We start from the raw sequence: 20700 nt of genomic DNA on the forward strand, positions 1-20700 counted from the left end.
TACGTTATTATTGTGGTAACGAGCACGGTAACTAGTTATTATGCCAAAATCAGGAACGCGTTAATCGTTACTGGGATTTAGACAGGCTCCACAGAGCTTCCACAGATTCAGTAACATCAGCAAGTGGTGGAGGCCAGCAGGTGGATGAGGGAGATCGGAGGCAGGAGGAGAGCCCCGAGGCGGCCGCCGGTCCGAGTGTCAGGAGAACTGAACTTCAGGTAAGAAGTTATGACCTGCAGTCTGTCTGGGTCAGATATGAACCAAGTTTAGGTGGAGTTTATTTTCATTGTGCTGGGTACGAGTTTCTATACAGCTGGGTGGGTGCTATGATGTTACTGATGTTGAACTTTATTTTATTCATAAGGTTAGTTAGTAGAGTTGCCGTAAAAAACGGAATCGTCTGGTATTCAGAGAAAATATTACGCGTTTCTTATTGAGGTGAAAAGGAGAACAGTTTGTCCCGGACTTCAGCTACAATGAAAAAGACACAAAGCTGGAGTTAATCTGTGTTTATGCTGCACAGCTGCCTCTTCTCCTCTCATTCTCCCCCCTCTCTCTCCTGTTTCTACTTCAATCATGAAACTGATCAATGATCAGCTGATCGTCTTTTCTCTCTTGTTTATTTATCGCCCACTTTGAGCCAGAAAGAAAAAAAAAACAGTGGAGGTCGCGTTAAACAACAGCAGCACGTTTAAGCTTGATCAGCTGTTGTTAGAATTTATTTAATATTAATTTCTAGTATCAGCTGATGTTTGCTGGAGCCACAGCTGTAAAGCTGCTGGTCATGATATGGTTTGGATATCTGGTCAGAGGGAAACATGAGGATGAAACCAGGAGATGTCCTTACTGAATCATCAGAGCTGAACAGGTGATGGAGAAACAGGTTTACCTTTCAGGTGACATGGATGAGTTGAAGTTATGAACTGTTTCTGAGAGACGAATAACACCAGGATCCTTTTCTAAGTAGCTGACAGCTGGTAACTGTGCAGGGGCGGATCTATCAAAGTGTTGCCAGGGGGGCATGTAGGGCATTAACAGGGAGAGGGGGGCACAAAGACATACTTCTCTTTCTTATTCTCATTTAAAATGTCTCGCTTTTAAAAAATAATTATCTGAATCTTACAACAAACGATTGATAGATTGATGCATATATACCATCAGAACAGTGAACATCACTGTCACAACAGTGTTTATTTGCATTCAAAGGCTTTATGATTTTTCCTATAATGGTGGGCCGGTCTCTAGTCAAAACGCCCGGGACTATTTTCTGTCCCAGTCCAGCCCTGTATGCAGCTCATCTGCAGCCTGATGTTACCTGCATCTTCCTATTCAGAAGGCAGAATTTCCGAGTTCTGAGTGCAATCAAAGCACCACGACTGCAGTTTTTGTGTTGGATGTAAAAGGTGCACATGACGCTGTGACGTAGGCTAGAATCATGGCAGCAGTCAATGACGGTCCAGGCGTGGGGTTTCTCTCGTGGAAATGTGCACATTATCTTTTCCTTTCTGTTGGTAGGTGGCACAGTGCACTGTGGCAAGTAAGCAAGCTAGAAGACTGGTAGTCTGGCTGGGTATCCAGTTACAGAAGCAACACATTAACAAGAGAAGTCTGAGTAAAACCAAAGTTACTTTCCCTAGTAACTAGTTACTTTGAAAGTAACGAGTAACTTGAAGTAACTGAGTTACTTTTGATAGAAGTAACTAGTAATGTAACTAAGTTACTAATTTAAAGTAACTTACCCAACACTGGTAGTTACATATATTACATGATATGTGGCAGCCCCCAAGAGTACCAAATACCTGAGGCCACACATCTAGGAGACATCTGTGCGCCTATCCCAGGAGGAGGAGGGAGGACCGAAGTATTGTATATTGTTTTTTGTTATCTCTTTTGTGAAGCACTTTGTGACATCTGTCAGTGAAATGTGCGATATATAAATAAACTTTTACCACGGCCAAAGGTGAGAGGACCAGCGGGGACGGACCAGCCACCCTGGTACCAGTCAAGAGTAACCCTGACCCAGCAAGTTTGGTGCGGAAGATCTTTCTCCTGGCCTGCGCTGACTCTAACCTAGAATTAGACCCGAGACTGTGGCCTCACAAACGCACTTCTAGAAGATTTTCCCTTTACAGATGAGCTGAAGCTGAAGTGAAGAGCATATGTGTGATAGGCAGACCAGACTTTCGGTTCGTCTTCTTTAAGCCGGTAGGGGGCGGTAATGGCTCAACCCGGTGTTTGAAAACGGCATTTTGAAAAAGCGTCGAAGAAAAGAAAAGACGACGAAGAAGAAAACGTATGCGGAAGTGAGGTAAATATACTCGGACCTTGGCAGTAGTATGGAGAGCCCGGAGCTGTCGTTTACTCTGGCTTACGTGGTCCTCTCCTTCTGTTTCGTGTTCACGCCCAATGAGTTCCGCTCGGCCGGCCTCACCATCCAGAACCTGTTCTCGTCGTGGCTGGGCAGCGAGGACGTGGGCTTCATCCAGTATCACATCAGAAGGACCAGCATCACCATCGTGGTCCACTCCGCGCTGCCTTTAGGTAAACTCGTCACTGTCACACAGGTAGAAGAGCACTCTGTTCCCCGCAATCACGTCACGCACACAGTGGGTGTTAGAACCAGTGTCACCATTATAACATTTTGGAACCATGGGTAAAAAAATGAGGCATTAAGAAAAGATTAGAACAGTTTAAATAAGTGAATAATTTGTACTTTAAATCCACGCACAGGTCAGTAATGATGGAGGACACGCCCGTGGGAGCGATAACACTTTGATTTTGAGCTTTTAAATCAGTGCTTGTCCGTAGACACGGGTTTTATATACGAGAGCCCCGAGCAGAGGACAGTCGCGGTGTCGTCTGACCTGGTCTTGGTTTGTTGCTCCGTGGAGGGGCCTGTGATGTTTGTGTACCTGATAAACATGGAGCAGGTTCGTGTTTGTCTGATGCTATATTGTGTCTTCTCTCTGCAGGTTACTACATGGGAATGTGTGTCGCTGCTCCAGAAAAAAACCTGGTTAACATTTACCAGGTGGGTTGGCTGATGCTCTCTGCCTGCAGCCTGCACGGGGCCACGCCCTCTGTTGTGTACTTAAGGAAACACATTTATGCTGATGTAGATCCTGGAGAACAGGCGGTGCATTTGGAGAGTGAGCCGTGCTATGAGTTTACACTGGCTCATATAAAACATTATCAAAAAAACAAAATCAGTTAAGTAAAAACCCACGACACAGGGCTTTGGAGTCGGTCATTAACTTTTATCCTTTCAGGTTCGATCTAATGCTCACCACTGTTTTTAAGCAAAGTCAGAGAATGGATCGTTAGCATTCGCAGTACACATTCTTCTTTATCCGTGTTAGCTCACTGGTAATGATGCTGGTGAAAGTCTGACAGAGAAGCAGGCTGACCAGCAGATGGCGGCGCAGCATCTGTTATTTATTTAAACCAAAACTCTTCCAAACAGAAGAAACGGCTCCTCTCGTGGTTACGAGCTGCTCTGTTCTCATCATCGTCCATCTCTTTTACTGCAACACGTGCCCACGCTCTGCTACAGCGCTTGGGTGAAAGTGATGTAACTGTGCGTGACAAACGGTGCATTTTCCACTGATTGTGTGTTTGATTTCTGCCTTGTTGATCAGAGTAAGCTGTGGGCTGTGGCATGCAGGGCCCACACGTGCACACTGTTAAAGGACTGCTTATGCCTACAGCCTTTTAGCCGACTCGTTCCTGGTGCAGCTTCCCCGTCTCTGGGTCCAGCTGCTGTAGCTGGGAAGAAAACCTTATGAGGCATCACATTTCCACGAGGGTTTCATGACTCTGTGGGGTAGAAAAGTTTGAATTTATGCAGGAAATGGCTTTGTTTGCAGAGTAGCACATTTGATGAATTGAAAAAAGAAGACAGTTTTCCATAATGTAATCTGTAGGAATAACCAGAACACAGGAGCCAATAAGCAAACATGTTGGAGTCATTTTGTTGTTGTCGTCTTTTGTTTAGGTTTAGTGGTTCAAACTCTCTTGATCATGAACCTGAAGCAGTGATCTCTTGTGTTGTTGTTTCTCCAGGTTGGTGACAACTGGAGAGCGTTTCTCCTTCTGTCTCTCTGCCTCCAGTCGGTCAGCTGGATAATTGTCTTCTACTGGTCCCGGCGTCGCTGGCACAATCATCCAATCAGTAAGGTGCTGCAGGCCCATGTGCAGCCCCCTTTCTCCAGCTGGGGCTCTGTGGCAGTCAGCATCAACACTGAGTTCAGACACATAGATAAGTTTGCTACAGGAGCACCGGGAGCTCGAGTCATCGTCACTGACACCTGGGTGTTAAAGGTGAGTGTTAATAAATATGCGTATAGCTTTTCTTTGGCATTATAACTGCACAACTCTAGTTTCACGCACTGCAGAGAAACTCTGAGAAATCCTGATCCTGTGCTTTCCTACGAGTCTCAGTTGTCAGGACAACAGTCCACAGAAAGTCCTATCAGAAAAATGACCCTTACATCATAAACATCTTTTTTTTCAGCCTCTTCTCGCTATCGTCAGAGAGAAACGTGTAAATGACTGTTTCTGATAGACTGTTGATCATAAATGAAACAAAGCGTCCGTTTGTTTCTGCTTTTATAAAGTCTGTGGTTAAAGGGCTCGCAGCTGATGTGAGATCCGTCACAGTTAGGAACCGTTATCACAGACGTACTAGAAGGAACCTTGACCCCGTTCAGTTGAAAACTGATGATATTTATTATTGCCATTGTTTCCCTGCACTCTTCGTCTCCAAGGCAACCATTTCAGAGACGGGAAAATTGCAGATTGGTTGCACGTTGTTGCGGTAATGCTGTCGCGGTAACGTTGTCGGGGTAACGCTGTCGCAGTAATGTTGTTGTGGCAACGCTGTCGCGGTAACGCTGTCGCAGTAACGCTGTCGGGGTAACGTTGTCGCGGTAACGCTGTCGCGGTAACGTTGTCGCGGTAACGCTGTCGCGGTAACGTTGTCGGGGTAACGCTGTCGCGGTAACGTTGTCGCGGTAACGTTGTCGCGGTAACGTTGTCGCGGTAACGCTGTCGTAGTAACGTTGTCGTAGTAACGCTGTCGCAGTAACGCTGTCGCAGTAACGCTGTCGCAGTAACGTTGTCGCGGTAACGTTGTCGCGGTAACGTTGTCGCGGTAACGCTGTCGCGGTAACGTTGTCGCGGTAACGTTGTCGCAGTAACGCTGTCGCGGTAACGTTGTCGCGGTAACGCTGTCACACTTGCGGTCTGACCATGGAAAAGTGATTCTGTGCACGGCGAACAAACAAACGCAGACCTGAGCTACAAGGACACAGAGCGACGGCCGTGGGCTTCCTGTGGGCTCTAATCATTGTGATGATTAACTGACCAACTAGACAAATCCATTCTGAGCTTTTCATGTAATAATTTTGGTACATAAATATTTTTAGAGCATCTTCACTGGTTTTCTGTTATCCTGCATCTTAATATGTTTCGTTTTTTTAATGTTGGTTATTTATAGAACAGGGACTTGGTAACTTTGCTGCATTTCAACAAGAATCCAACTGCTGACTTGTGCGCATGAGCTGCAGCTAGACTTTGTCTTCTCAGGCACATCTGACCCTCTTTGTCTGCTTCTAGGTGACCACGTATCACATTTACATGGCCCTGCAGAGCGATTGCCACGTCACAGTGACAGAGTCCACACAGCACCACCTGAGTCCGGATTCAGCCTCGCCCACAGAGATCCTGACCCTGAGAGTTGACAGCATTAACCCTGCTGTCACACCATTCAATATCAAGTATGTGTTGTCTCGACAAAACGGCACGTCTCGTGTCAAAACAAAGAGAAATCAAATCGTCTTTCCAACTCGTTCCAGGCTCAACTCTGCGGAGTACGCAGAGCTCCGGGAGAAGCTCCGGGCTCCCATCAGAAACTCTCCTAATGTGGTGATCCATCGAACGCTCGGTGAACTCTTTTTGGAAACGTTCAAGGCTCAGGTGGACCTCAATCAGCCGTACGCCCTCCCCCACGGACAGGTACACACTGCTGCATTCATCAAATTGTGTCCAGTGCTGAGATGAGTCAGTCAGTCAGTCAGCATGTGCTGTGTGCGTACACAGGAGTTAGAGCCCTGTATCGGCTGCATGCAGGTTCCAGCAAACGCCAAACTGGTCACGCTTTGCCACGAAGCAGGTAAAACTACGCTGATCGTTTTTTGGGTGGGTTCATATGTGCTCGTGTAACTACGCCTGTGTGATTCCTGTCTGCTACAGAGACCGATGATGACGATTCAGACTGCCAGCAGTGTCACTGCAGACCCATGTGGTGTCTGTTGTGTCTGGGTCGATGGTTCGCCAGCCGTCTAGACGAGCAGACACCGGAGACGTGGTTGTCCAGCAGGGTTCCCTGCCCTACTTGTAGAGCCAAGTTCTGTATTCTGGATGTGTGCGCAGTCCGATGACGGGCACACGTCTCCCCCCACACTGACTTTTAATGTTTCCAATGTTGACCAAGGGTTTCTGCTCAACATCCTCCAACCAGAGCGGCACCTGGACTGGATGTGGTCGTGTTCTATTTCTGCTTTTATGGAAACGAAATAAAAACAATTCTATGAGGAATCATTTATTTCATATTTGTATGTTGTTACAGCACCAAATCTTCTCATGAAGGGCCCTTTCTGCATCTTTTCTTATGCAGCGTAGCAACAAATATGAAATAAGTAAACATGAAAAGTTTTAGATGGAACATTTATCATGTAAGGGCAAAATTCTGATTACTGTGATGTGGAGCGAATGTATGAATCTACAGTTTAATAAAGTTTAACTCAACTTGGTTTATATTTTAAATGTTTGTATGAATACCAAATATTGAAAAAGGGTGTAAATAATAAATGTACTGATATGGAAGGAAACCTCGCAGACATGGATGAAAGCTGCTGCCTGCGGTGGATTAAACGATGCCTGGAAACGGCTCACACATCCAGTCACCTGACTTTGTTTGTTTTTCAAATGTATTTGAGAAAAATAATACAACAGATAAACGACACCATTAATAAATGTTTTCTGTACATTTGTCCTGCTGTTTCACATTAGCATCGTTTCCTAGCAGGGGGCAGCTTCTTTAGTGTTTAGTGGTACAGACGTCTGTGGATTCTCTTCATCTGTGACACTTTCATAATGAGTTTGCGGTTCTTACTCTAATTTTAAGTCATTCGTAGATTTATAGAAGGATACTTGATTGATCCCATCAGCGTGGGCTCAGATTGTGGTCATAAATATTTTGTACTTGTAAATTAGGATTCATATGTGTAAAATAGATTTGTGTGTGGACTCCATAAAGCACCCCCCCATAGCCAAACCCACCTGTTCTCTGATTGGATAGTTACATTTGTGATTGACATGACATTGGCCAATCAGATGAAAGGAAGAAAAACTGGGTCAAAATTCGTACTTGTAACTTGAAACTTGTGTGCAGAGTTTCACACGTATTTTTTGGCTAAGTCCACACACAAATCTTGTTTACACACACAAATCCTAATTTACAAGTACAAAATATTTATGACCACAATTTGAGCCCATACGTCAAGATTTCTGACTGGGAACTCACCATTGCCCCGGCCCAGATTTGTAGAAAGGTACAATTCAAGCTTTTGACAGCGACCTCTGTGTGTGGACCCTGATGGGCTGCGGAGCTTCTGACTATAGACGCGCTACCATCCACATTTGCACATGGACAAAGATTTTATTTTATTTAAGACGTCTTCATTTATCTGATTTTTTTTTATTCAGAACTATTTATGTTGCACAGCTGTTCCTGACAGACTGAAAGTGAAAAATCACAGAGTCCATGAAAACTACAGATAAAAACCAAAGAGGAGGAGCTGTGACAGAATATGTACGGAGCCCCGCAGGGGACATGGGAGGAAAAAAATTAAGACGGACTTTTGCGAGATCTCGCAAAAGTTGAATTCCAACAATGGCGGCAGCTACTTAGTTGTAATATTACTCTTTCTGCGTCACAAAATACACTTTTAACATATTTTGAGGCGTGAATGTAGTTGTGTAAACGTCAGATATCTGCTCGGGTTACAAGACATCACATATGCAAAAGTGCTCCGACGTTTTCGGAGATGTATGAAACTTTTGCGAGATCCCGAGTTAGTTTTGCGAGATCTCGCAAAAGTCCGTCTTAATTTTTTTTCTCCCATGTCCCCTGCAGGGCTCCGTAAATATGGGACAGAAAAATGAATGTAAGAACACTTCAGTGGGGTTGGAATATATCATTTATTTATTGAAGGTATTTATTTTAATTCCAAATCTGTATGGCCTTTCATTCATACTTTCTCTCACCTTAGGATTTGTACCTTAGTTTTAGCATCGTTCACATTTAATGTTGAATCCATACAAGAAATCAAGATGTTTAGTAATGTTGCTTAAATTGATATACAGAACAGAGAGTAGCAAAGAAACCTAGATTTATGTAAACATTGTCATATTATTGGTTAAATATTTAGGTAACTGCCATGTCGGGTAAATTAAGCAAAGTTAGGATGATCATTGTTCACATACTTGTAAACACTACTATCTATTATTAATTCTTAGGTGTCATCCTGATCATCCTTCTGTCCACCAGGAAACATTATCAGCTATTTCTCAGGAAATCTAAATTGAATCTGAATGACATGAGCCTCTTTGTTTTTACAGTAAATGCTACTGTTTCATGCTTTTTTCGTTCTACACAGTGCAACAGTAGAGTGTGGCCTGAGGCTGGCTGTGTGATCGTGCAGTGGGAAGAGGTGATTCTGGTAGCAGTAGTCTCAAAACATCAAACATCCTCGGGCATTCTTCCAACCTGCCAACATAAAATCATTTCAGTTAATAAAGGAATGCGTTTATTGTGTGTGCTGCATGAGGAAGCATGTGATGAGGAAAGCGTTCATTTAGATCTAAACCTATGCAGGACAAAAAGTGATTGTGAATGGAAGATAAGACGAGAAGATGATCTTCAATCCGATATTATTTATACAGCGCCAACTCATAACAACAGTCACCTCTGTACTGTAAGGTAGACCCTACAATAACACATGCAGAGGAAAACTCAACAATCATACGACCCCCTATGGAAGAAACCTCCGGCAGAACCAGGCTCAGCGAGGGGCGGGGCCATCTGCCATCAGCTGGGCAGTGTTATTATTTTTCATGTAGCAACAAAATGACCTTCTTCTGATACTCAGAGTGAAAAGTTGCAGAGAATCATTGCTTAACTAAACTGTCACAGAATAATCTAAATGTATTAGTATTTACATGGTAACTGGACTGATGGCTCTGCACTTTTCTGCTCTCCTGGAGGACTCAACGCGCTCTATGCAACACGCCACATTCACCCAGTCACACCAGCACTTTCTTCTTTCAGTGCTGTTTAGCTAACATTCACGATGGATGCATCAGAGAGCAACTGGGGGGTAGTATCTTCCCCAAGCATATTTGGCATGCAGATTAGTGGGAGCCCAAACCAGTTGAGGTGGTTCAGGGATCTGACAAGGATGCCTCCTGGGCGCCTCCTGGGTGAGGTGTTCCAGGCATGTCCCACCAGGAGGAGGCCCCAGGGCCCATATTTCTCGGCTGGCCTGGGAACGCCTTGGTGTTCCCCGGATAAGCTGGAGGAGGTGGCTGGGGAGAGGGAAGTCTGGGCTTCTCTGCTTGGGCTGCTGCCCCCACGACCCAGCCCCGGATAAGCGGAAGAAGATGGATGGACGGGAGCCTGGATCAAACCCATAACCTTCCAGTCAGTAGCTGACCTGCTCTACCACCTGAGCTACAGCCAACCAACATACCAACTTGTACTCGTACCTCACTTATTTGCTGCATAGCGCTGTTTGAACGTTGATGAGGGATGTTGGGACCTCGAGGAAATCCCACCTTAATTTGTGTAAGTGGGATTCAGACCAAAGACAGCTGTGACGATTCAGTAATTTGTTTTGAGGTTTTCCAAACACGTAAACACTTAACAGTGGCGATATGAATACAAAACACTATTTTCCTGTTATACAGGAATTTACCAGGAATATGCACATTTATTTGCACAGCCTGGTGATGCTCGAGATGTAACAAATAACCCTTGCATCCCATTTAGAAATGACAACTTCACCGCCTCATTGTTACTTTGTGACCTCTTATATAATGTATATTCTGTGCCTGCTGTCATAAATGCCTCATGGTTTTAATGCTCTCCAATGGTTTGATTTCTTTACTGCTGGTTTTTAATAACTTTACTTGAACCCACTTGCAGACCTCCAAAGTCTGACCCGGTGACCTCGCTGTCGTGACGTTTCCATGAAAAGTGACCAGGGTGCCATTAAAGGTCCCTGGTTATATTTTTGTAAATATGATTAAATATGGAAACTTGCAGGAGTCCTGGATGTTTCGTTAATATTTTAATTAGCCAATACTTTGACATGTTTTGATGCATCTATCCCTGTTACAGGTTTCATGCCCTCACATCTCTGATGTCGTCATGTTTACACTTTCATCAAGACTGGACAGTGTACATCCACGCGCCAGTATTATGTCACATTAATAGTACCACCCAGTGGCAACATGCCATCAACAGTAGGTGATAAACATCCACTATACAGAACTTTTTCCGAGTGATGTGAAACACACAAACATATAAACACTGTGTTTTGTTGTGTATTATAGAAGCTAGATTCAACACGGACACAGACTTTTGCTCCTAGCTTTAGGAGGATTTACGAGATATTCCACAGACCTTCAGCATTTATGACTTTCTGTCCACCATCTTGGTTTTGAGTAAAACAAACTACCCATGAGTGGCCAATAGTAAGCAGAGATGAAGGACTGGCGTCCACTGTGCTGGCTGATATGCAGCTATAACAAAAAACGCATGCATAGCAACCACTATAAAATCTGATGCTTACTGAGAGTCTGGCAAATATTAGGCCGCCCTCATAGTGCCACCAAGTAACAAAAGGAAATCAGCATTAGGTAACAAACATCATGTGATCTACATGAAACCTTATCGATATTTAGAAATACTGATATAGTGAGAAAATATTGTTAATTTTACTTCTGTCTCCTCAAAACTATTTGTTAGAAAGTAAATAACAACCTTGTAATTAGAATTATTCATAGTGATTTTATGAAGCTGTTGTAAACATTCTCCCAGCAACAGAAACAAAGATGCAGCCAAATTACACACACCTGAGAAGGTTAATGGTAGTGTGTATAACCAGTCTCACCCACAGTAGTACAAAGTGGCCTCTTCAGTGAATGTGTAATGTTTTGTGCTCTCTGCTTTTCATATATGGATACAGATACAGCATGGTGCAGGTACAGAGGCTTCACCATTGAAGCGGTTGCTTGATGGTTTCCAGTTTATTAGGTTTGTCCTGTATGATGAGTGACCCGCAAACTGGCCTACCATTGGAGGGTTGCTACTGCAGGCTCTTTGTTGCATACAAACAAAGCTTTTTATTTTATATTTTTAAGATATGAAACGGCACAGCGGCAGTTCAAACCTGTTTTTGTTCAGTCTTCTTTGTCCTGAGTATGTGTGACCTCAGAGCCAATGAAACAAAAAGCTTTTTTTCCTGCTAAACGTGTATACAGACTCAGAGGCTCTGAGAAAAGCACACACACACACACACACACACACACACACACACACCACTACCCCCTACCCTGTCTTTCCACCAGCTGCTGCTGTCTGACAAGCTGATGATGACTGTGTTTTTTCCCCTCCTTGTTTCAAAGTATGTTGGAGCAGATGGCCCGGAGAGGCAGAGCACGGGAATGTGTTAGAGAGACTGCTGGGGAATGTGCCAAGTGTGTGTGTGTGTGTGTGTGTGTGTGTGTGTGTGTGTGTGTGTGTGTGTGTGTGTGTGTGTGTGTGGGGTTTCAGTTCGCGTGCCTTCTCACTGCCCTCTGCCCTTTATGGCGCCAGCTTTACTTCCCCTTCACTCTAAACATCTGGTGTCTGGGGTTTACAGAACACGCACATGTAGACACACACACACACACACACACACACACACACACACACACACACACACACACACACACACACACACACACACACACACACACACACACAGCACAAAAAAGCTAGCCAGCAGGGAAAAAGCTCTAAACTCGTTTACATCTAAAAGAGCAACGTGACTCGATTAGTGTGAAGTGCAGAAGTAAGAGTCCACCGACTCTGTGGTTCAACAAAAATGTGTAATGCTACGCAACATGTAAATAAAAAGTGCAACACCTTTCATACAAAATACAAAGTTCACATTTATTTTAAAGGGTTAAAGTTTTTGAATTGATACGTTCAGCACGTTTCAGCATCAGCTCTGCTCTGCGAGCTCTGGAGAACTAAGGAGGACGTTTGAAAGCAGATATTTGACGGGCACATTTCAGTTGCTCAATAGTTGGACGCCATCTTTGTCCTACTTTTTCTTTGATACTGTTCAAAGGTTCAATATATCTGCATATAAAATAGACAAAGTATGCAATGCTTTTGTTAAATGTCTTGAATTAAAGGTGAAATTCTGAACTTTCTACACATTTTGATTGTTTGATTTAAACTTAGTTGTGTTGGTCTACAGAAGCAAAATGACCAAGTCCAAACACTTATGGCCTGACTGTATAAATACACAGCAGCCCTCTGGATTTGTTTCAGGAAGGGTGTGAAAACACTGACAAATCAAACCCTTGTGAAAAGGAAGCAGCCAAAGTAGCTTTAAGTTACTTCTAAAATATTTCTGTGTTTCAAACTTTTTATTCTCTTGCTAATTATGTCTGAGCACTCAATGTCACAACCACTGTACTCCTCCAATCACAGGACTATATGAGGACTAAGATTACTTCACTTTATATACATTTGGTTTTATTTATACAGCACATCAACAGTGACCTCGAGGCACTTTATACTGGAACCCAATAATAAATAACAGAAAACAGAGAAAATGCCCAAACTCAGATGACCCCCTATGAGCAGCGGTTTCCTCCCTTTTAACAGGAAGAAACAGGCTGATGGAGGCGGAGCCATCTGGCACGACCGGCTGGGAGTAGGGGGAGGAATACACAGTAATGTAGATTTTACACCATCTACTAAAGTCCCCTGTACACCAACACAGTCACACCTGGATCAAACAATGATGTGATGGAAGTTCAGACTTTTATCTTCAATTTGAGAAATTCAATTCAAATGTATTTACACACATCAACAGTCGCCTCAAGGCGCTTTACACTGTAAGGTAGACCATGCACTAATACAAAGGAAACCCCAACAATCAGATGACCCCCTATGAGCAGCACTTTGGCGACAGTGGGAAGGAAAAACTCCCTTTTAACAGGAAGAAACCTCCAGCAGAACCAGGCTCAGGGAGGGGCGGGGCCATCTGCTGTGATTGGTTGGGGTGAGAGAAGGAAGACAGGATAAAGACATGCTGTGGAAGAGAGACAGAGATTAATAATAACCAATAATTAAGTGAAGAGTGGTGTATACACATGGTGAGGAACAAACACTCAGTGGATGATCTGAAAATCCGCTGAGTGTTTGTTCCCATTCTGGGAAGCCCCGGCAGCCTGGTCCAGCCCTAACTATATGCTTTAGCAAAAAGGAAAGTTTGAAGCCTAATCTTGAAAGTAGAGATAGTGTCTGTCTCCTGAATCCAAACTGGAAGCTGGTTCCACAGAAGAGGGGCCTGAAAACTGAAGGCTCTGCCTCCCATTCTACTTTTAAATACTCTAGGAACAACAAGTAGGCCTGCAGAGCGAGAGCGAAGTGCTCTAATAGGGTGATATGGTACTACAAGGTCATTAAGATAAGATGGGGCCTGATTATTTAAGACCTTTAAGTTTCAGGGAGTTTTTAGGACTTCCTGATAATAGTGGCTCAAGAGTTGGGAGTTCGCCTTGTAATCGGAAGGTTGCCGGTTCGAGCCCCGGCTCTGACAGTCTCGGTCGTTGTGTCCTTGGGCAAGACACTTCACCCGTTGCCTACTGGTGGTGGTCAGAGGGCCCGGTGGCGCCAGTGTCCGGCAGCCTCGCCTCTGTCAGTGCTCCCCAGGGTGGCTGTGGCTACAATGTAGCTGCCATCACCAGTGTGTGAATGTGTGTGTGAATGTGGTGTAAAGCACTTTGGGGTCCTTAGGTACTAGTAAAGCGCTATACAAATACAGGCCATTTACCTTTTAGTTTCTCAGCATCATACATGTCATGTCTTAAAAATATCACTTAAAAAGCTTATGTGTATTTTATGTGTTTGTATTGAAACAAACATCTGTAGCCTGCTGCTTCTGTCTGGCAGCCTTAAACAGTTCATGCAGTACTTTTGTTAAATCCCCTAAAATCCTCTTACACTGTGTCTGCTCGCAGACCACCACAAACCAAACAAAAGCAATTGAAGTATAAAAAACACAAAGAAAGAAGAACTGAATAAAGAAATGTAAAAAATATTGGACCCCATGGAGAATGCAAAACACAAACTGGGAGACAGAACTGAGTGACATGGAGCGCTGATGTAAAAACACCTGAGGAGTAGAAACAGGTGAAAAGAATCGTTGGAGTCTCTGCAGCCTAAGCCTACAGCAGCATAACACATGAATGATTAGTTATACTGCTAACTATTGGCTTTAATAAGGAAAGTCATTAGCCAGTCAGCAGAGTGGGTGTCGTCTCCTGAGTCCACACTGGTGGCTCTGTCCACAGCAGCCTGACAGCTACAGTTCTACCAACCTGATTCTCTAAATGTTGGGATGCTGTCTCAAACATATATAAGAACAGAATGCGATGGTTTGCAAATCTCATGACGCCATATTTTACAGAAAACTGTTAAATAAACTGTTTAAATTGAGACATTTTACTATTTCCTAAAAAATGAGCTCACTTTGATGGAAGCATGTTTTAGAAGCTCAGGAGGTAGACTGTGTCATCTAATTGGAAGCTTGCTGTTCCAGTGTGCATGCCAAATATCCTGGAGCAGAATACTAACCCTAATCTATCAGAGTACAAATGTGGGTAAATGTTAGACAGAAAGCACTTAGGAAAAAGTGCTAGCTTGAGCAGGTGAATGAGGCACATTATACAAAGTCACGTGAGTGCTCAGGCAGAGCAGAAAGATGCTAAGAACCAGTGCAAAAGCTGCAACGGGAGGAACAAAGTAAGTGGTGCCACAAGAAACAGCTGGAGGAACATTTAGCAGCTAACCAGATTAACTGGCAACAGGTAAGTTACATAAGGCTGCGAGTCAGTCCTGGATGATCCTCAGGTGTAGACATCGTTCTGTCATGGACGTCTCTGTGAACACGCAGCAAGCGCTCATGCAAACGAGCGACATGTGAACATGATGCAGAAAGGCTGCTGTCATCGTTTGACCACAGCTCATTAAAACTGTTCTGCAGCCCTCGTTTAAAAGTCTTCATCTATGACACTTTGATGGAAAAGCACCATCGAAGCTGGAGGGCAGATACAGGTTTTAGACCAACGTGTGCTCCCATGTAGCCTAAAACAAACAGAGTGAAGCTGTTCAGCAGCAAACTGTTCTACACAGCTTTGAGTTTTAGTCTCGCTTATCTTTCTTGATGCTTCTCTACAGTAAGCTGAGAGAAAACATTTGAGTGCGCGTCCTGCTCCTGTCAGCAATCAAACACTCTTCAACAACATCTCCAAACGTTCTCTGAGAAGCGTTGCTGCCATCAAACACTTTTCTTAAACTGGCACATTTTCTCACGTTTCACCTGCTTTCTGTGTTGTAAAATGTGAGTTTATGACAGTTGTTCCAAAACGTTCACGAACTTTTGGAAACTACAGGAAGCAAAGTTAGCCTGCAATGTGCTGTTCTGGGATAACGTGGTACTGTGGTATCTTTAACATATGATGGGGCCCAATCATTCAAGAACGTGTGTGATAAAAGTTAACTGTAAATGCATGTTTATGGGAGTTCCACCTCACCTTCCTCTTCTTGCTCCTTCCCTCGGCCTGCAGGGTCCGTGTGCACTGTTCAACACACTGAGAGAAGCTCACGCTGCTGTGATCTGAACTGTAGTCCAGCTCCGCGAGCTGAGCCAGAGACAGGATGTAATTGCAGGCTATACGTAGGATCGCCAGCTTGGAGAGCTTCTGCCCGTACGAGTAACACGGCACCTAGAGCACGGTCCGTGGTTGGAGGAAGGAAAAGAGAAGGAAATGATTCTCCTTTAGCCTCTTCTCGTTTGTCTAAAGTGTTGTGCTGTTTTCAAAGAGAAACATATGGACTTATCCTCTATTACTGTTGTTAGTGCATCACGTATTAGCTCATCACGTGGTACCAAAGACAAAACCACATTTTGATTAAGTCTTTGAGGTTTAAGGAAACCATGGTTTCACACTTCCAAACCTTTTCACCATTAATGGAAGTGAGTAATATCAATCTCCACATATGACCTCACAATGCAGAGAGTGGAGCCTCCAGAGGGACAGTGATAAGTAGTGTAGTTAAGGTGTTTACGCCGTTACACAGCTACACTGAAACAACTGCCATCACGTGTTGTAATGTATTGTGAAATAGATTCAGAGATATACACGGAGAAGCTTTACTTTACAAACTGAAGACATCAAATATATGAAGCAGGACATATGGAATCATGTAACTAAAGAAATAAGTCTAAATATGTCTTATATTTGAGCCGCGCTTCGCTTTGTCCACAGTGCTTAGTCTTCTCTCAGTGAGCTTCATGAAACAGCCACCTGACATGGATTCACCTCACAGGTGAGCCTGTCGGGGTTCACCTGTGGAGTTGGGACCATCAGGTGTGTTGGCAGCAGTCAGGTTGGTGCACAGCTGACAGCCTGTTTGACAACTGTTAGAATTCATATTATGGTAAGAACCAATCAGCTAAGTAAAGAGAAACAACATCAAGAGCTATGATGAAACTGACTCAGCAGCTCTGGGAACCCCATCAGACTGCTGGAAACCATTCCAGGCGACGACCTCGTGAAGCTCATGGAGAGGATGCAGAGAGTGAGCAGGAATCACAGCAAAGGCTGGATATGAGGAAGAATCTGAAATCTAAAACATGTTTGCAGAGATTTCACAGCTTTTGGGTTTAATGCATAACTCCACATGTGTTGATGCCTTCAGTGAGAATCTACAATGCAAACAAACAAAGTGCAAACAAAGGCTGAGGAAAACTTTAGGATGGTGGACAGACAGTCACTCATCTACCCAGGTTTTCATCCTGTCAGCGTAGGAGTCGGTGCGACACCTTCAGAGTTTCTTTTTAGGGAGATGATGTGTGTCTCTCAGAAGATGAACCTGGCTGTCAACCAGCCATCAGAAAACATATATTTGTACATAGAGGGACATTATAAAGTGTGAGTCTGACCTGTTTCCTCAGAGCCTCGAATGCAGCACTGATGGTATGGACACGGGTCCTCTCCCTGGCGTTTGCTAGCAGCCTCCTGGTCTGCTGGATAGCTTTGACTTCTGGAAGATGCCCAGATCCATCAGGACTCAACCCAATCCGCTTCCTCAGAGACTCCTGGTGAAACACGGGCCATGGGGTTAGGCCTGGAGTTAGCACACTATCACTGAGCTTACCCTCTAGGATGCATTTCCTACTTACTCTGGCAGCAACCTTTGGATCGTGGACTATCTTAAACGTTTTTTCCTTTTATTTGATTACTTATCAATCAATTAAATATATATTCAATTCTTCCAGGAGTCCTCTTAATCTATAAAAGGTGAGAATTTTTGTGAAATCATAAATGGCTTTTAAGTCTGACAATTTAACCCTAAGAACATGATGTGGAGAAGTTAGTCGATGACTTGATTGGCCACATTTCATTGAACAAGTTTCAGTTGATTGGACAATTAATGAGGTAATTTGCTTCAGTTCACTGAGGGTTGCAAACATTATGCACAGCTCTCCCAAGGTCCCACCACAGCATTTCACTTCAGTGTAGCTCAGGAGGTAGAGCAGGTCATCGACTGATCAACACTTTGGTGATTCAGCCCAGCCTACATGCCAAACGTCCTTGGGTAAGGTTGTAGTTGGTGGTTCACACATTGTTTCTGTATTTTGGCTTATTTTGAGGTCAGATGAAAAATACCCCTTTTGGTTTATCCGTGGCTGCATTTAAATCGTTTTAAACCAGCTAAAGACCAGAGGACTGTTTATTATTTACTGGCAATTAAAACCTTTGAATTTAAAGAGGGTGTACATTCTTTTATACACGATTATATGTGAAAGGACATATTCACCTTATGCGAAGGGACCTGTGGATCCATATGTTCGTGACACTCGGAGGACTGTGAGAGTCTGGCGGCAGACTGGCCGGGAGGCGCCTCTAAGGAAAACACCTGGTGACTGGCTGAGTTGCAGGTTGATGTTGAAGGAGGGAATATCGACTGAAGGCCCAGTTTTAGTCTGCTGGACAGAGGCTGGGAGATGGAGGTGGGCCAGTGGGAGATCTCTGGGTTAGAGAATGAGGAGGTGGGCACCTGGGAAACTTTGGAAGCATCAACAGGCACATTACTGCCAATTCTCATATCTATGGCACCACCACTCTGAGCTGCAGCCATGTCTTCTTTTAATCCTGACAGAATCCCCGTGGTACTGGCCATCGGCTCTTGTGACATCATCAGGTGTCTCTTGAGTGGAGCCAGCTTGTGGACATTATGCGACTCCATATGGGCGTCATCTACCCAGTCTGCATCAGTCACGTCAACTGTGTAGGTGTTCATCCTGTCGGGCTCGGGGCCATTGAAAAACCTTTTAGGTTCGCGGGACTTCCTCTTGAACTTCTTGTTAGTGCTAGGCACAGAGACCTGCTGTGGGTCTTTGTTATCAGGTCTGTTCCACATATTACTCAGAGGAAGGGGATTCTTCATTTTGCAACAGTTAGGGTAACAAACAGGTAACGTAAAATCGGATTTGAACACAAAAAACGGTGATATTTGGAAATGTACATGAACTACAAAATCTTAAAAGTTGTCCAGTAAATCATTTCAGTTCTTTCACTGTGTAGGAGCGAGCATCAGCTGAGCCTTCACCTCCTGGAAGAATGTGTTTCACTACTGCACAAAAAAGACTTTTGGTCCCAGTGTTTCATTCAGGAATACACCGTTAGCTTATTTCATTGCACGGACAACTGCACAATCGTGTGCATTACTTCAGTTTTACAAGCAGGTTTTCTGTGGCTCCACTCTGTCTTCATAGCAGTCTCTGAATAATCCACGTTAGTACATAAAGCTGTGTAACATCTGCTGCTCAGTACAAGTTGTCCCTCTGGATGGAGAAGTGCAGAGCTGTAAAGGTTTCTTTCTGTGAATGCAGTCCAGGCCTCAGAATTGGGGTTACAGTGGAACTGTCTGAGCGTGGCTCCAGTCAGTCTGCATAGCAGCACCGTGAATAACCCACACTGATACACACACTGAGCACAGATACGCTGGAGTGCAACTGCTGGACATAAAAATGAGAACAGCGCATGAAGAAAGTAGCAGCTCTTCAGGAGCACAATCACACACACGCTATAAAACCACTTATTCACACTTTGCAAAGCAGCCGGGGGAGCAGACTCTCGTTAGAGTTGCAGGATTTAACGAATAACTTTACATACTCTGCGTAAGTGTCAGCATGGTACCGGACAGAGTCACACGGTAGTTTCCAAACACCTCAAACTTCCCTGAAGGAGTGTCAGCAGCAGTTGCGGTGATACCCCCGGGATCGATCCATCCCTCGGCGAACTTCTGGGCCCTTCTTAAGGAAAGCTCCGGTGAGCTGAGGTTGAAACTCGGTGCGCTGTAGGCAGTGGCGTCGATCAGTGATTTGCTCTCCCGGCGTTAAAGACTGAGAACTAGTTCACTGCCTGGACTCGCTCAGTTGTCACCGCACACATCGGCTCTGGTCCTCCGCGTCCTCCTGCTTCACTGCACGCGAATACAACCTCGCGCTCCTCCAGCTCCAGTCGCTGGCGTCTGACTGGCTGGAGCCCCCCCTCCCCTCCGCGCGCGTGCACACGCACACACGCACGCGAGGAAGGATTTGCACATTGGTTTGTTGACGTTTTGTTTTTTAACCACAACTTCGCTGTTGTAGCAGGACATCCGCGACGAAACAGATCAACGGTGCCATACGCTGGCACGAGACTCACGAGCTGAGGCGCATGTGCTCATACGACGCTGCGAAACTTACAGTAAAAACAAATCTGCGGACGGTGTTTCAGTGTACCTGTGACTGGGATGAGACAGTTCATCTTCCCCGTGTAACTTGCTCGGTGCCAGCATTGAGGGGTAGGGGCGCCGTGAAAAAACGTGGATACCGCAAACCATGACAGCCCTAAAAGAAATGGATCAATATCCTACTTAGGTAAGTAGATATTTTTGCAGGGGTATATGATGATAACATTATTAGATTTTTTTTTTTTACATTGATTGGTACCAAATACAAAAAAATACGTTAACTTTTTGGAAATGTCATCTATAAAAAGTATTTTTATAACTTAAACATTTTTATTTGTAACATTAAGTATTGATAAATATTACTTAAATATTTTTTCAAACAAAGTATAGCCAACTAAAACAATCTGTCATAGGCAGTGTGCAAAATATAATAGACACCTTTCCAAAAATGCTCTGTTTATGTGAGTTATAATGAATTATTATTACAAAATACATGAAAAAAAAATCTGTCAAGGCAAATGGCAGGACTCAAACTCAACCTGCGTTTA

At 44.1% G+C, this 20700-nt stretch overlaps 2 protein-coding genes across 3 annotated transcripts; one reads left to right on the top strand and one right to left on the bottom strand.

The window, feature by feature from the left end:
- Window positions 1-2288: 2288 nt before the first annotated feature.
- Window positions 2289-6598, top strand: LOC308408957 (E3 ubiquitin-protein ligase TM129-like). 2 transcript variants are annotated; one of them, XM_080901438.1, is made up of 7 exons: window positions 2289-2541; window positions 2973-3031; window positions 4063-4320; window positions 5617-5777; window positions 5856-6015; window positions 6100-6172; window positions 6253-6598. In XM_080901438.1, the coding sequence occupies exons 1-7, from the start codon at window positions 2337-2339 to the stop codon at window positions 6438-6440; spliced, it is 1104 nt and encodes a 367-aa protein (XP_080757564.1). In that variant the 5' UTR covers window positions 2289-2336; the 3' UTR covers window positions 6441-6598. The 2 variants fall into 2 exon arrangements, with proteins under 2 accessions (XP_080757564.1, XP_080757565.1); XM_080901439.1 differs by having other exon boundaries at window positions 2442-2564.
- A 1651-nt stretch (window positions 6599-8249) lies between these two features.
- Window positions 8250-19935, bottom strand: atoh8 (atonal bHLH transcription factor 8). The gene is made up of 4 exons (XM_080900274.1): window positions 18233-19935; window positions 17355-17510; window positions 15943-16134; window positions 8250-8830 (listed from the first exon to the last, which is right to left on the bottom strand). Exons 1-4 carry the CDS (start codon window positions 18860-18862, stop codon window positions 8804-8806), a joined length of 1005 nt encoding a protein of 334 aa, XP_080756400.1. The 5' UTR covers window positions 18863-19935; the 3' UTR covers window positions 8250-8803.
- Between the last annotated feature and the right edge of the window lie 765 nt (window positions 19936-20700).

Source organism: Rhamphochromis sp. 'chilingali' (genome assembly GCF_963969265.1).
Source record: "Rhamphochromis sp. 'chilingali' genome assembly, chromosome: 13".
In the NCBI taxonomy this organism is placed as follows: domain Eukaryota; kingdom Metazoa; phylum Chordata; class Actinopteri; order Cichliformes; family Cichlidae; genus Rhamphochromis; species Rhamphochromis sp. 'chilingali'.